The following is a 15167-nucleotide window of genomic DNA, read 5'->3' on the forward strand; positions in this document are numbered from 1 at the left end:
ATGTTGTAAGAGCTACAGCTGGTCAATGTAAAACTGAAGGTCATTTCTACCTGTAGTCTTCTAGAAACTATTTGGTTGATTTTAAAAGTCCTGATAAAATCAGCTTATGAGGTAAAATACACACACCATGTTAGTAGAATCTACAGTTGAAAATGCAAAATCTTATAATATAGTAAGGATCACCACTGTAGCAATCAAAAGGAAGAGACGTTTAAGTTCTGTATCCAGATACTGAGATGTAATTAGGCATTTTCCCAACCTGCTAAATGGACTGAAAAAAGTTAAAATAAGAACATAAGTGAACTTCAAAATTGGGACAGAAAAGTCATCTTACAAATAGACTGCTTTTTAAAAAAAGCCAAGAAAATCAGGCAGCCATGTAAAGACTGATAAGAACCCCAGGGATAAATTTAACAAACCAAAGAAAGCTGGTAAAATACATCAAAGATAAAGTATAATTGTTACCCACCAGTTCATTTTGTTGCTTTAAACAACGCTCTCTGTCTTCAGCGTATTTTTCATCTCTTTGTTTCGTAGATTCTCAGCTTCTTTTGCTTGAGTGATAAGCATCATTTTTTCTTCTAGCCATTTCTTTCTATCAGCTTTATATTTATGTTCAGATTCCTATATATAAATAGTACAAGTAACTATCACATGCTGAATAAGTAATAGTCGGTAAATGTATTTTTATAACATATTCATATAACCCATCACTTTTTTACCTTTTTGAAAACTTAAAAATAAGCATTTTTCACTAAACAATGATAAGAACAGAGTTTATTTTGGATTATAGAATGAATGCTGGTTTCCTTTTCTAAATGGACTTCATTTTATAAACTTTATTTTGCTATGAAGTCCATTTAAGGACTCTCCTTCATCAGTGACCTTAAGAAGAAATAAACAACTTCTATTTCTGAAAGAGTTACAAAGACCCAAGTCTTTCTAAACACCAGAAAACAAACAAAAAAAAAAAGACTTGGTTTGTGATGGTTCTTTTTTTTTTTTAATTTTTTAATATTTATTTTGAGAGAGAGAGAGAGAAAGAGAGTGTAAGCAGGGGAGGGGCAGAGAGAGAAGGAGCCACTAATCTGAAGCAGGCTCCAGGCTCTGAGCTATTAGTACAGAGCCTGACACGGGGCTTGAACCCACAAACCGTGAGATCGTGACCTGAGCCAAAGTTGGATGCTTAACTGACTGGGCCACTCAGGGGCCCCCATGATGGACATTTCTAATTGCATGATATCAAAATAAAATATTCCTGGGTATACAGGATGCCAAATAAAAAACAACTTGTACAACAGGACGTTTATTAATTTGAGGAACACTGGGAATAGCTAGACTGAAGTAATTTCCTTTCCAGAAGTAGAAAGTTTACAATCTAAGATATGTGATTACGTCATTTGAGGACAACATAAAATAAACCAATATGAACTTAATATGAACATTCTCGGGGCGCCTGGGTGGCGCAGTCGGTTAAGCGTCCGACTTCAGCCAGGTCACGATCTCGCGGTCCGTGAGTTCGAGCCCCGCGTCGGGCTCTGGGCTGATGATGGCCCGGAGCCTGGAGCCTGCTTCCGATTCTGTGTCTCCCTCTCTCTTTGCCCCTCCCCGTTCATGCTCTGTCTCTCTCTGTCCCAAAAATAAATAAACGTTGAAAAAAAAAAAAAAAAAAAAAAAAAAAAAAAATATGAACATTCTCAATATAGTTAATATTTTTTCATAAATAATGCAGTAATTACTTTGTTTTAGCTGCTTTGGGGTTTTCCCAACAGCAAAGGTAAATTTTAGAATACAAATTAACAGTTAACAAAAGAAAATATTCTTTATTATTCAGTATCTGATTATATACGTAGCATGAGTTTAAGAAAACCATTTAGGTACAGCCAACTTTTGAAAATCATTATTATGCTTTCTTCAATTTTAAAACCAGTCCTTTCTAATCAAATGTAGAAAATTTTAAGTAGTATTTGGTAAACCCCATTAGAAAATATTTCCCCCATATGTATGCCTTACAGTATTTAGAGTTGAACATGGAAAAAATATAAACACAAAACAGAATATCTTCTATATGATGCAGTTTCAAATATATTCCAGTGTCCACATACACAACTATATTCTTTTCCAACTTCATAACTGAAAATTAAAATGATTATTTACAAAATAATCTTCCTAACAGTCCTCTTCCCCACAGCAGAATTTGATGACTCAGAAGCTTAAAGAGTAGAAAAATAGGTACAAACACATAAGAAGTTGTGATTTAAGAATTAGATATATAGAATAAAAATGAACACCCAACCACTGTATTTTCCTAGGCACTAACAGTGATTTGTATCTTGAGAATTTCCACGCTATGTCATTTTAGTGTATACTGAAAAATTATACCTATATGCTAACATTTCCCAGGAGTATTTCACCCATATCTAAATTAATTATAAACTATTTGCCAAATTCTCTCTCATGAGAAATACAATGGAGAGATACATACACATATAAAATCGTACCTGTAACTCATCCTGAAGCTTACTGAGCTTTTCACTAAGTACATCTGTGTTATCCTCAAGTTCTTTATTTGACCTTTGATTACTTCTGTCTTCCAGATCTTTGCATTTTTCCTTCCATTTTTCCAATTCTAATTTGAAAACATAAATTTATTTTTTAAAGCATATGAAAAAGTTATACCATACAGAGATACCTGTGGCATGAGACACAGATAAGAATCAGCAGAAGCCAGAAGAAAAAACATAAACCCAGATGAGAACAGAGCCAATTCCAAGGACTTCATTTTTAAGAGTTCTTACCAAATCCAAATTCTTAGAGAAGAGAAAGTACAAGGACCTCTCAAGAACCCACTGAATAGTGTTCAGAGTATACAGTGTTAAATACATCTTAACCTTAATTATGTAGGAAACTTCTCAAAAATAAAAATAAAACAAACCGTGATGGTATTCTGAAGGATAGAATCAGGGTATTTACTGACATAAACATATAAGATGACACTAAAAAGCTGGACAGAGGTGAAACTCGATTGAGAAATTTATTCTTACGTCTGGGAAACATTACAAGCTATCATCCAGTTATTATGAAAGTGTCCTTATTCCTTCTTTACTACATATAATTTTACTTAGACAAAACAATTTTCACCACAATGGAAAACAGCAAGTGATAGGACATTAGGAAAACACGCCAATACTTTATTATACTCAACTCCTTCTAAAAGGGAAAGAAATCTAGGAAAATACAGAGAAGAAAATACAGACCTTGAGATATTTAAGCAACCATGTTTTACCTGTGGCCAGTCTTTCGGCTTCCTCTAACTTCACCTCGAGCACTTGATCTTGTTCTGCCTGAGTTTGTTCCTGTTCTTCCAATGTCATTCGCATGTCCTCAATTATTTTCTCTTTAACATTTAGATCTAAAAATTTGAGGAGAACATTTTAGAAACTACTAACATGTACATCTAGCTATCCAATTTTTCTTGAGTTCTTCTAAAATTAAAATACACTTTTATTAACTATAATAGAATCTGAGTTCCACATAAAAGCTTTGTCTTGTTCACTGCTGTACCTCAATGCCTAAAACAGTACTGGCAGATATGAAGCACTAAATAGGTATCTGACATACAGATAGATACTTGAATGATTGCAAGAATGGATGGATGGAAAAGAAACTCTTTTCAGATAAAATTAACAATTTTTTATAATATCAAACTATTGGTACTAATAAACACAAATCTCGGGGCTTAGAAAAACCATTATTTGCAAAACATTCATTTTCAGTATAATATTCTCAAACCAAAAGTAAAACGTTTACCTCCTAAAAACAAAAAGGGCTCAATACCAATTTGACTTTTTTTTTTTTTTAGATCTCAAGTAATTATTTTTTTCTACAAAAATTTCCAAAGCCAAATATTTACTTCTAGTATTTTTAAAATCAGCTCTTCAGGAATGACTGTGCTATTAGCCTTACCAAAATTGTTTCTGGCCCTTAAAAAATGACAATAATGACATAAACAATTCTACTTTAATGCTGCCTGCCAGAAAGAGGGAAAAAGGAAAACGTGGCCTCTGGTGACGGCCACATTTGTAGCAGGGCACTACTACAAAACTTACCAAAACTATTATTACTGATGCCAGAGTTAATAAACCTCTAGATGCATACAGTTCAACCTCAGGTCACTGAACATTAAAAATGACAAAAATCTCAAAAGGCCTTCTCAAAGTGCACATAAAGCAATTAAGAAAACAAAGACAAAACACTAAGAAAACATTATATGAGTAATTTTTAGTATTTCTGTCCATTTATGTAAGCTGCCAGGAGTGCTAATAAAACAGAATTCCTCCTAGGATCAAAAGTATTAGTATTATTATCTAAACTCTTTCTTTTAAAAAGTATGATTTGCAAATATATTCAGATTATTCAATTAATTAAAAAAGTTTATTCAAAGAACCCCTTCTCTCTTCCACCCTAGATTTTACTCTAAACTAGAAGGCTAGAAAGAAAAAGGTTTAAGTATCTAGTTACCAATTAGGAAAGTCCCAGGACACCAATGACAATTTCACTAATGACTATTATTATTTGAAAGGTAGGTGCAGTTAAAAAAAAGAAAGAATTATTTTATCAGTCACTACCTCCAATAATATACACTTCATTTCAGGAAGCAATCCAGAAATACACAACTAATAAAATGAAATAAAGCAGCATGAGGACAGCTAGGAGACAGCTATCTCTTCACTGCTATCTAAAGATAGCCGTGAGCTACCACAGCTAAATAAATGACTGTCAAATAAGCCAGCAACCAAGCATTAAGCATTGAGGGGAGAGCGTCACTAGAGCTATGGTGTCCTAGGAAGGCTTCAAGGAATAAAGGCTTCAACATAACATTTGTGAACAAGTAGGAAGTAGAAAAAAGGGCCATCACATACATGAGGCCAGGGAGAGAAATAAATATAAACGCCATCAAAGACTCCAGACTAGAAATACTCACTTATTGATAGTTAAAATTTATTTCAGAATATATACCAGATGTACACGGACCAACTACAGAAGCATGAAACCACAGGACACCAGTTTCACATATCACACTGGCAAAAGTCCGAAGTTTGGTAACACCTGATACTGGCAAAATGTGGGGAAACGGGCATTCTATACACTATTTTACTGTGAATATAAACTAGTTTAATCACTTTAGGGAGCAATTTAGCAATATTTATCAAAATTTCAAATACTCATCATTTGGGCCAACAATTACACTGCTGAGACTTTTCCTTACAAATAATTTACATGTAATCACACTTTTGTACAAATTTATTCATGGTAATGTCTATAATAACAAAAAAACAATGTCTGAAATAACCAAAAGTATTTTTTCATCAAAAGAGTTCATATTACTGGACACTAGATTATAAATGTGTTGTTAATTTTCTTAAGTATGATACTGTATTTAGGTAAGATGATTCCTTACCTTATGAATTTCATGATAAAGTATTTAAGCGTAAAGTATCATTGATGCCTGCAAATATCTTTCAAGTTGCTCAGTTTTATACATGCATATTAGAGAAAGAGACAAGAGCCAGAGACAGATGCAAATGTGACAAAATATTTAAAAACAGTGAATCTAATAAAGGGTATTCAGGTGATCTTTACTTTCTGATTCCTTCACAAATGTTTATTTCTTAATTAAAATTTGAGAAAAATAGGAATAATGATTCCTACTTTATAAGCAATTGAAATTGTACCTTAAATTAGCATATAATATTCCCTACTAGATTTTGACATTATGTTTCATTTATGATCAACACCATATCTTCAGGCAAATGAAGGACTCCGCTCCTTGCAATAGTGTATATTAAAATCAGTTTTATCTCCTCTACCCTAATAAATTTTATTACATTACTTAAGGCTTTCTTTCAAGGGAATAAAATTTTCTTTTCCCATTAAAAAAGGTGGGGGGGTGCCGCCTAGGTGGCTCAGTTGGTTGGGCGTCCAACTTCGCCTCAGGTCATGATCTAACCATTCATGGGTTCGAGCCCGATGTCAGACTCTGTGCTGACAGCTCAGACAGCAGCTTGGAGCCTGCTTCAGATTCTGTGTCTCCCTCTCTCTCTGCCCCTCCCCCACTCTCTCTCTCTCAAAAATGAACATTAAAAAAAAGGTCATATTAAATACAGTATGATATATCAATATCAATAAAATGTAATACTATTTAGCCTTTTAAAATAAAGGTTAAGGGGCACCTGGGTGGCTCAGTCAGTTGAATGTCCGACTCTTGGTTTTGGCTCAGGTTGTGATCCCAGGGTCATGGGATGAGCAATGGAGCCTGCTTGGGATTCTCTCTCTTTCTCTCTCTGCCCCTTTCCCCCAATCTTTCTCTCTCTCAAATAAAATAAAATTACAAAGTTAAAAAGGGCGGGGGGGGGGGGGAAGGTAAAGTAAGATCTGTGTGTGATTATATGGAAAAATTTCTCAAAACTTCCCAAATATGTAGAGACTTATTGTTTTAGTTAGTGATTTCTTCTGGGGTATTTTTCTTGAGATCATATATTTCCAAAGGAAATGTGTGGTCTTTTATTTGCCTTCTTTATCACAGGAATAGAGGCAAATAGAGCAGGTCACAATAAGAGAACAAAACAAATTAGTCTGGATAGAGCAGTAAAGTTATATTAGGCTAGAAAAACGTAGACTAAAATCCCTAGCTAGAGGGTAAAAGTTTGTGTAGGCAATATGAAAGGATTGAAAAATTTTAATAGGAAAATGACAATGAAAGAAGAGTTTTAGAAAAATCTAATCTAGCTGTGTTGCTATACGAGTGAGTTTGACATAAAACCTGGTAATGAGCTAGGACAAATATGAGGAGTAAAAAGAAGTAAAGTAACTTAGGTACTACTTCTGAGGGTGTGGGAAGACAATATTATTTAAAGCCTAAAAGCAAAGATAGTCAAACATTTTCTGCAAAGGGTCAGATAACAATTATTTTAAGGGACTATAACAACTATTTACCTCTGCCACTGTAATATAAAAGCAGCCAGACAATACAAGAGAATGTGTTGCTATGTTCCAAAACTACTTAAAAAATTAGGCAGTAAACTGGATTTGGTCAGAAGACTTCCATTTCCTAATCCCTGGTCTAAATAATGGAAATAGTAGACATCAGTAACAGAGATCCAGAAAGTTAAAGCAGTTTGAGCACATTCACATTCAGAATTTAATAAGACTTCAAAAACTTCAGCATAGGAAAAGAAAATTGTAGACCAATATCCCATATGAAAATAGTTGCAAAACCTCAACAGAATACAGCAAACTAAGCCCAGCAACATATAAAAAGCATTATACACCATGACCAAGTGGGATTTATCCCAGGCATGCAAGTTTAGTTCAACATATGAAAACCAATCAATGCAATACACCTAATTAATTAAGAATAAAACCATACAATTGTCTCGATGGATGCAGAAAAAGACATTTGACAAAATTCAACACATTTTAATGATAAAAACACCCTATGAACTAGGAACAGAAAGAAGGGAACAAACTTCCACAACCTGATAAAAAGCATCTACAAAAACCCAACACCTAACATTATACATAGTGGTTAAAGAATGAAAACTTTCCCCCTACAATCAGGAATAAGACAAAAATGTCCACGCTCATCACTTTTATTCAACACTGTTCTGGAGGTTTTAGCCAGAGCACTTAAACAAGAACAAGAAATAAAAGTCAAAAAGAATGAAAACAAAGAAGTAAAACCACCTTTATTTGCAGATGACATGATACTGTACATAAGAAGAAAGAGACAGAAAGAGAGAAAACCCTATTAGAGTTCATAAAGTAGTTCAGCAAGTTTACAAGATACAAGATAAATATAATTAAATCTATTGTGTTTCTATATACTAGCAATTAACAATCCAAAAAACGGTATTAAGGAAACAATTCCATTTTCAATAGCATTACAAAGAATAAAACAGTTAGAAATGAATTAACAAAAGATGTGCAAAATGTATACACTAAAAAATAAAAAAATATCACTGAAAGGAATTATAGAAGGCCTAGCTAAATGAAAAGATGTTCCACATTTGGTTGACAATTTCCCCAAACAGATCCTCAAGATATAACACAATTTCCATTAAAATTTTAGCTGGCTTGTTTGCAGAAAATGACAAGCTGATTCTAAAATTCATGCGCAAATGCAATGAACCCAAAATAGCCAAAATAACACTTCCTAATTTCAGAACTTACTGTAAAACTATAATAACAATACAGTGTGGTAATGGCATTGAAAGTCCAGAAATAAACCCTTACATTGATGATCAACTGATTTTCAACAAAGGTGCATGTAGGGGACAATGCAGTAGGGGAAAGAAGACAATGCAGTAGGGGAAAGAAGAGCCTTTTCAAAAATTGGTTCTGGGACAACTGAATCTTCATACATAAAATTAAGTTAGACACCCCTACCTTACACCATATACAAAACTATAACTCAAGTAGATTAACTCAAAATGAATCAAAAATCTAAATATAAGAGCTAAAAGCTTAAAACTCTTAGAAGAAAACACAGATGACTTTGGATTAAGCAACAGTTTCTTAGACATGATACCTAAAATACAATCAGTCAAAACAGATAAATGGGACTTCATCCAAAACTTTTATGCATCAAAGGACACAATCAAGGGAGTGAAAAACAACCCACAGAATGGGAGAAAACATTTGCAAATCTATCTGATAAGTCATGTATCCAGAATATATAAAGAAGTCTTACAACACCATAATAAAAAGACAAATAACCCAAATGAAACATGGGCAAAGGACTTCAATTTCTCCAAAGATATACAAGTGGCCTATAGCACAAGACAAGATGCTCAATACCAATAGTCATTAGGGAAATGCAAATCAAAATCACAATGACATAATACTTTATACCTACCTGCATGTTAGGTTAGTGTCCCCCCCAAAAAATTCATGGCCACCTACGATGAATATGACCTTATTTGCAAATAGAGTAGTTGCAGATATAAGCAAGTTAGGAATAAGGTAAACTAGATTAGAGTGGGCCCTAAATCCAATATGACTGGTCTTCTTTTAAGAAGAGGGTAATCTGGACAGAGACACATAGGGAGAAGACACCAATACAGACACACCCATAAGAAAGATGGCCATGTTCCCTATCCCCACTCATCACGCTCTCTCTCTCTGTCTTAAAAATAAGTTAAACATGGGCGCCTGGGTGGCGCAGTCGGTTAAGTGTCTGACTTCAGCTCAGGTCACGATCTCGCGGTCCGTGAGTTTGAGCCCCGTGTCGGGCTCTGGGCTGATGGGTCAGAGCCTGGAGCCTGTTTCCGATTCTGTGTCTCCCTCTCTCTCTGCCCCTCCCCCGTTCATGCTCTGTCTCTCTCTGTCCCAAAAATAGATAAAAACATTGAAAAAAAAATTAAAAAAAAAAAATAATAAGTTAAACATTAAGAAATTAAAAAAAAAAAAGGGTGCACCCGGATGGGTCAGTCAGTTGAGCGTCCGACTTGGGCTCAGGTCATGATCTCACAGTTTGTGAGTTCGAGCTCCGCGTCGGGCTCTGTGCTGACAGCTCAGAGCCTGGAACCTGCTTCAGATTCTGTGTCTCCCTTTCTCTCTGCCCCATCCCCACTCATAGTCTGTCTTAAAAATAAGTAAAACATTAAAAAAACTAAAAAAAAAAAAAAAAAAACCAGAAAGATGGCCACGTTAAAACAGAGACAGATTGGAGTTATGCTGCCATAAGCCAATGAACACAAAGGACTGCCATCAAGCATTAGAAATCAGAAGAGACAAGGAAAGATTCTTCCCCAGAACCTTCAAAAGAAGCATATGCCTATCAATACCTTCAGATTTCTTGCTTTCAGGGCCGTGAGAAAAGAAACTTCCATTGTCTTAAGCACCAAGTTTGTGATACTTTGTTAGAACAGCCCTAGGAAACTAATACTATAAATTTTTAAATGAAAAATAACAAATTCTGGTAACTATTTGGAGAGCTTTCATTCACTGTTAGTAAGAATGTAAAATGGTATAGCCATTGAGGGAAAATTTCATAGTTCCTCAAAAACTTAATTACAGAGCTATCATCGTATGACCCAGTAGTTCCACTCCTGGATATATATCTCCAAGAGAACTGAAAACATATGTCCACCCCAAAATTTATACACAAATAGTCATAAAAGCCAAAAAGTAAAAATAACCCATGTCCATCAACGGATATATAAATAAAATGTGGTATATTTGTTGTGATGGAATATTATTCAGCCATAAAAAGGAATATAGTACTGATACATGCTACAGTATGGATGAAACTTGAAAACATGCTAAGGGAAAGAAAGTGAGACACAAAAGGCCACATATTGTATGCATCCATTTCATGAAATGTCTGCAACAGGCAAAGCCAGAGACAGAAAGTATGTTAGTAGATGACAGGGACTGAGGATTGACAGCTAATGGGTATAGGGTTTCTTTTTTGGGTGATGAAAATGTTCTGGAATTAGATAATGATAGTGATTGTACAACCCTGTGAATTTACTAAAATGCACTCAGCATTACACTTTTAAAAGGTAATTATTAGGTATTATAGCTCAATTTTTAAAACAAGAATTTTATACTAAGATAGCTAAGTAAATGGCACTCAGTGTTTAAATGGACATATAGAAGCCAAAGTGAAAATGCCCTTTGTGTTTGTTGGGGAATGAAATCACAGGAGTGAATGAACTCTCAAGTGAGAAAACAAAAGGAACAAAGAGGATGAGGCCTTCGTTAGGAAAGTTGCCACAGTGGCTGAGGCTCATTCTGAGAGACAGGCAGCAACTGGTACAGAACATATCACAACAGCTGAGACAAGTCTCAAAAGGGGGGAAGCTACATATTTACCATTTTATTTAGAAAAAAAATATACTCACACACAATAAATGCTACATAAAAAATGAAAAGGAGGAAAAGGAGGAGAGTGAATAATTATGTCAAAATAAAAGAAAGGACAAAGGAAAGGAGGGATTGCAAAAAGCTAATAGATTTGAAAATACATAGGTTATAAGTGACTTGGGAGCAAGTTTCAAGAGCATGGAAGTCAGATTAAAGTTGTCAAAATGGGCCTATGCCACAGTTCTCAATACTGTGCAATGAGAGGAAAAATTAAAATATGATAGAAACTATATCCTGGTCCAAGGGCATGCTTTTTCAGAATAGCTAAGATCTATTCACATTTATCAACAATGACAAAAGAGTCAAAGTAAAGAAAATCCCTAAAAGCATTATAGAAATAAGAAATGTTAAGGGACAAAAGCCTAAAAAGGCAGGCAGGAGAAACTAGGACAGTGTGCAGATATATACACAGTATATTTATGCATACACACACTCAAATATTTGATCCTAGTTAATCCCACAAATGTCCAAATCATCTAAACAAATATTCTGGTTGACCTACCCCTTCTTTTTAGTTGACCGAATACAAATAGCATGAATTAGTGAAGAGAATCTGAAACTTAAGAATGAAACAGACCTACGTTCAAATCCCAGCTCTACTAACCACACAACTAAGAGATTGAGGGATGAGTGACGGGCAGTAGAGGAATGCACATAATATCACAAATAGAAAGATGTATCATCTACAAAGGTAATTTTACATTTCAAATTTAAAAGTAAAATTTGAGTAAAAAAAGCACAATTCAGCACATAAGATGTGAAGCTGAAGTACTTAATGGTTTTTAAAAACTTTTTAAAAATATTTTAAAGATGTTTTACTTGACATATATTCTTACATGATTTTGCTAGAAATCTATTCCATTCATCGTGACCTATGTAACCGACTTTGTTTTTCAGAAAATAGTGGCCATTATCTAGAAATCATATTCCTTTAACTGAGCATTTTTTAATGTTTTATTTTTCTAAGAATAAACTTTATGTTGACAAGTTACTTATTAGGATCAATGCTTTTCTGTGGCGCCTGGGTGGCTCAGCTGGTTAAGCGTCTGGGACTCTTGATTTTGGCGCAGGTCATGATCTCATGGTATCGTGAATTCGAGCCCTGCATCAGGCTTTGTGCTGACTGCACAGAGACTGCTTGGGATTCTCTCTCCCTTTCTCTCTCTGCCCCTCTCCTGCTTGTGCTCTGTCTCTCTCAAAAAAAAAAAAAAAAAAAAAAAAAAAAAATCAATGCTTTTCTCCTTTGATACAGTTACATCTTATGTTGACCTTACTTTATAATTTTCAGAGGAAAATGCTAAATCAATTGTTATGCCGTTATTTAGTACCGGAAATAGAGATTTGCTCCTGACCTTTGCATACTCTCTCATACTGTTGTATAGCTTCTTTCACATTCTGATTATTTAACTGCTCCTGCAAAATGAAACAACAGGAATTAAATGCAAATATAACTAAAATGCACACCAATATTTAATATTGGGATTTAAAAATAAGGTTCAATGTTAGGTTTGAAATCTCTCTCCTACAAGGCTGATTACTAGTCTCAAACTTCCAAGTTTTTTCACCTTGGACAAAAGGGCAGGGTGAGAGTAGTAATAAGAAAAACAAAAACAAAAACAACTTGATACCTTTAATCTACCTCAAAGTTACTGCCCAGTCATTTTATTTACTCAATATTTTAAGCTACCAGGTTTCTCTTATACACCAAAAAAGTAGAAATGAGGATATGGAGGCTCACTATACATTTAACAATAGAAGGAACAAGGAAAACCATAAAAAAAAGTTCCCTATCAATAAACTTAAAAAGGTGAAAAAATAGGGTCCTCCAAACCCTCTACATAGAAAGTAGCTGGGAAGTTTGAAAAAAATAACAGGAGCCACAAAGGCAAGACTAAATTATGGACACTGGAAATCTTCCAATTCTAGTTTTAACCTATCTGGTAATCCTTCATTCCCTGTCTCATTCAGTGTCAACACTATCTCCTTACTTTATAAATTTTACAATGAATCATTACAGAACCTGGAAATCTCTGAATCCTATTATGAAAGTACAGGCTGCTTTATTAGGATTACATTCAGTTAAAAATTAAATCATGTGTTGGGGCACCTGGGTGGCTCAGTCAGTTGATCATCTGACTTCGGCTCAGGTCATGACACCGTTTGTGAGTTCCAGCCTCGCGTCGGGCTCTGTACTGACAGCTCAGAGCCTAGAGCCTGCATCAGATTCTGTGTCTCCCTCTCTCTCTCTGCCCCTCCCCCTACTCATGCTCTGTTTCTCTCTCTCTCTCTCTTTCAAGAAATAAACATTAAAAAAAATTTAAATCATGTGTTTATATCTGAATATTCATTGGTTTGCTTCATTTAAAAGCAAACATGCAAAGAATACAACAAATTCATTCTTTTTATTGTTGCCCAATCCACTTAATTGATGTCAAGCAAAATATAATCACTTATAAAGGGATTTTGCTTTTTAAGTGTCCTTTTGAAAAATATTTTTTTTAGAACATGAGCTTCACTTTCTTTTTACTTTTTATTTTGAAATGATTTTAGATTCACAAAAGAGTTGCAAAGATAGAAGAGATCTCCTGTATAACCTCCACATAGCTTCCCCTAATGTTAACTCTTACATTATCAAAGTACATTTATTTAAAAATTGCAAAACACTGGACAGAAGAATGAGCAGTTGAGTCTCCATTCTCTATTAATATTTAAAATATGGAAAAAATCATCTTTGTATGAAAAAAGAAATTAGCACTGATGCAATAATGCTAATGAACACTACAGACTTTATTTGGATTTCACCAGTTTCTCCAGTGACATCCTTTTTCTCTTCTAGGATCCCATACAGGATCGAAGATTGCATTTAGCAATCATTTCCCCTTAGTCTCCTCTATTCTGTGAGAATTCCTTGGTAATCTTTTTCTTTAATAACCTTGACACTTTTTACTGGTCGGGTATTTCGGAGAACATCCTCAGTTTGGGTTTGTCTGATGTTTTCTCCTAATTAAACTGAGATTATGGATTTGGGGGTAAAATACCACATGAGATGGCCCTGCCCTTCTGGACACATCCTATCAGGAAGCACATGGTCTCAACATGACTTACTACTGGTGACGCTATTCTTGAACACCTGGTTAAGGTGCTACCTGCCAGGTTTCTCTACTGTAAAGATACTACCTTTTCCTTTCCGTACTCTATTCATTAGAAGCAAATCACTATGGCCATACTTAATTTTAAGTAATTAAAAAAAATTTTAGATTCCAGAAATAGCCAAAAGAGAATTTGTTGTAAGAATGGATACATTTAAGTAGATACTAAAATACACCAACAAAATCTACTTAAACTATTTTAAAAACAAAACTGTTACCTTGAGTTGCTGAATGGTTCGCTGTTTCATATCTATTTCCTGAGAACACGGTTTTTCTTTTTCTCCAGTTCATTGATTTCATTCTCAGCAATTTCTCCTCATCACGCATTACAGATACCTACAAAGTAATGTTTATAAAACAAATTAAATGTTTTTTATAATACTAACTGCTTTTTGTTGTTTAAAATTCATGGCCACTGGTTCAAAGATTCATATCCTTTAAAACCCATTAGAAAAATTACAGAGTCTAACATTATGATATGGCTTCAAATTATAGGAAATGTCTTAATACACTAAAGGAGAGTGCATATGAAAAGATCACTTTCTTCTTATAATATTTTAAGAATTTCAAATTCTCTAAGTGCTCTAAAAAAGAATCAACATAGCACCTTGCAACAGCAAAATCATTATCACAGAAAAATCAATAGAGATACTCTATGAGGAAAATACTGGCTCAGGTTTCCAAGGTTTACTGAGTAATGGGATCAGTAATACAAGAAATACTTTAAAAGCTAACAATGGCCCACAGAGGATGAAAATGGAACAATCATAAGATCAAAAGTTATCCACGCAAGTGAAGGTCAACTGATTTTTGATTACTGGTAACATAATTCTACAATTCTCTAACAATCCTAGAGATCTCATAAAATGAAGGCTATAAACTGAAAAAAGCTCCCCTTCATAAAAAGCATGGAAATACCATAATAGTAGCTCTGAGTGGTTTGGTTTCAGGGAATTTTTAAATTTCTTTTTAGGCTTTTTGAATGTTCCAAATTTACTACACAATAGATACATATTACCTTTATAATCATACATTAATAATATTTTTTATTTTGTTTAAAAAATATGGGACTTAGAGTAATAAAAC

At 34.3% G+C, this 15167-nt stretch overlaps 1 protein-coding gene across 1 annotated transcript in view; it reads right to left on the bottom strand.

The window, feature by feature from the left end:
- KIF20B (kinesin family member 20B) overlaps nucleotides 1-15167 on the bottom strand; it is a 73890-nt gene that overhangs the window by 17341 nt on the left and 41382 nt on the right. Inside the window, 8 exon segments of the mRNA XM_030334500.2 lie at nucleotides 470-519; nucleotides 522-624; nucleotides 2502-2629; nucleotides 3287-3412; nucleotides 12285-12345; nucleotides 14300-14349; nucleotides 14352-14375; nucleotides 14378-14417. Coding sequence (XP_030190360.1) covers nucleotides 470-519; nucleotides 522-624; nucleotides 2502-2629; nucleotides 3287-3412; nucleotides 12285-12345; nucleotides 14300-14349; nucleotides 14352-14375; nucleotides 14378-14417 — 582 coding nt within the window.

The sequence above is a fragment of the Lynx canadensis genome, chromosome D2, assembly GCF_007474595.2.
Source record: "Lynx canadensis isolate LIC74 chromosome D2, mLynCan4.pri.v2, whole genome shotgun sequence".
NCBI lineage: Eukaryota > Metazoa > Chordata > Mammalia > Carnivora > Felidae > Lynx > Lynx canadensis.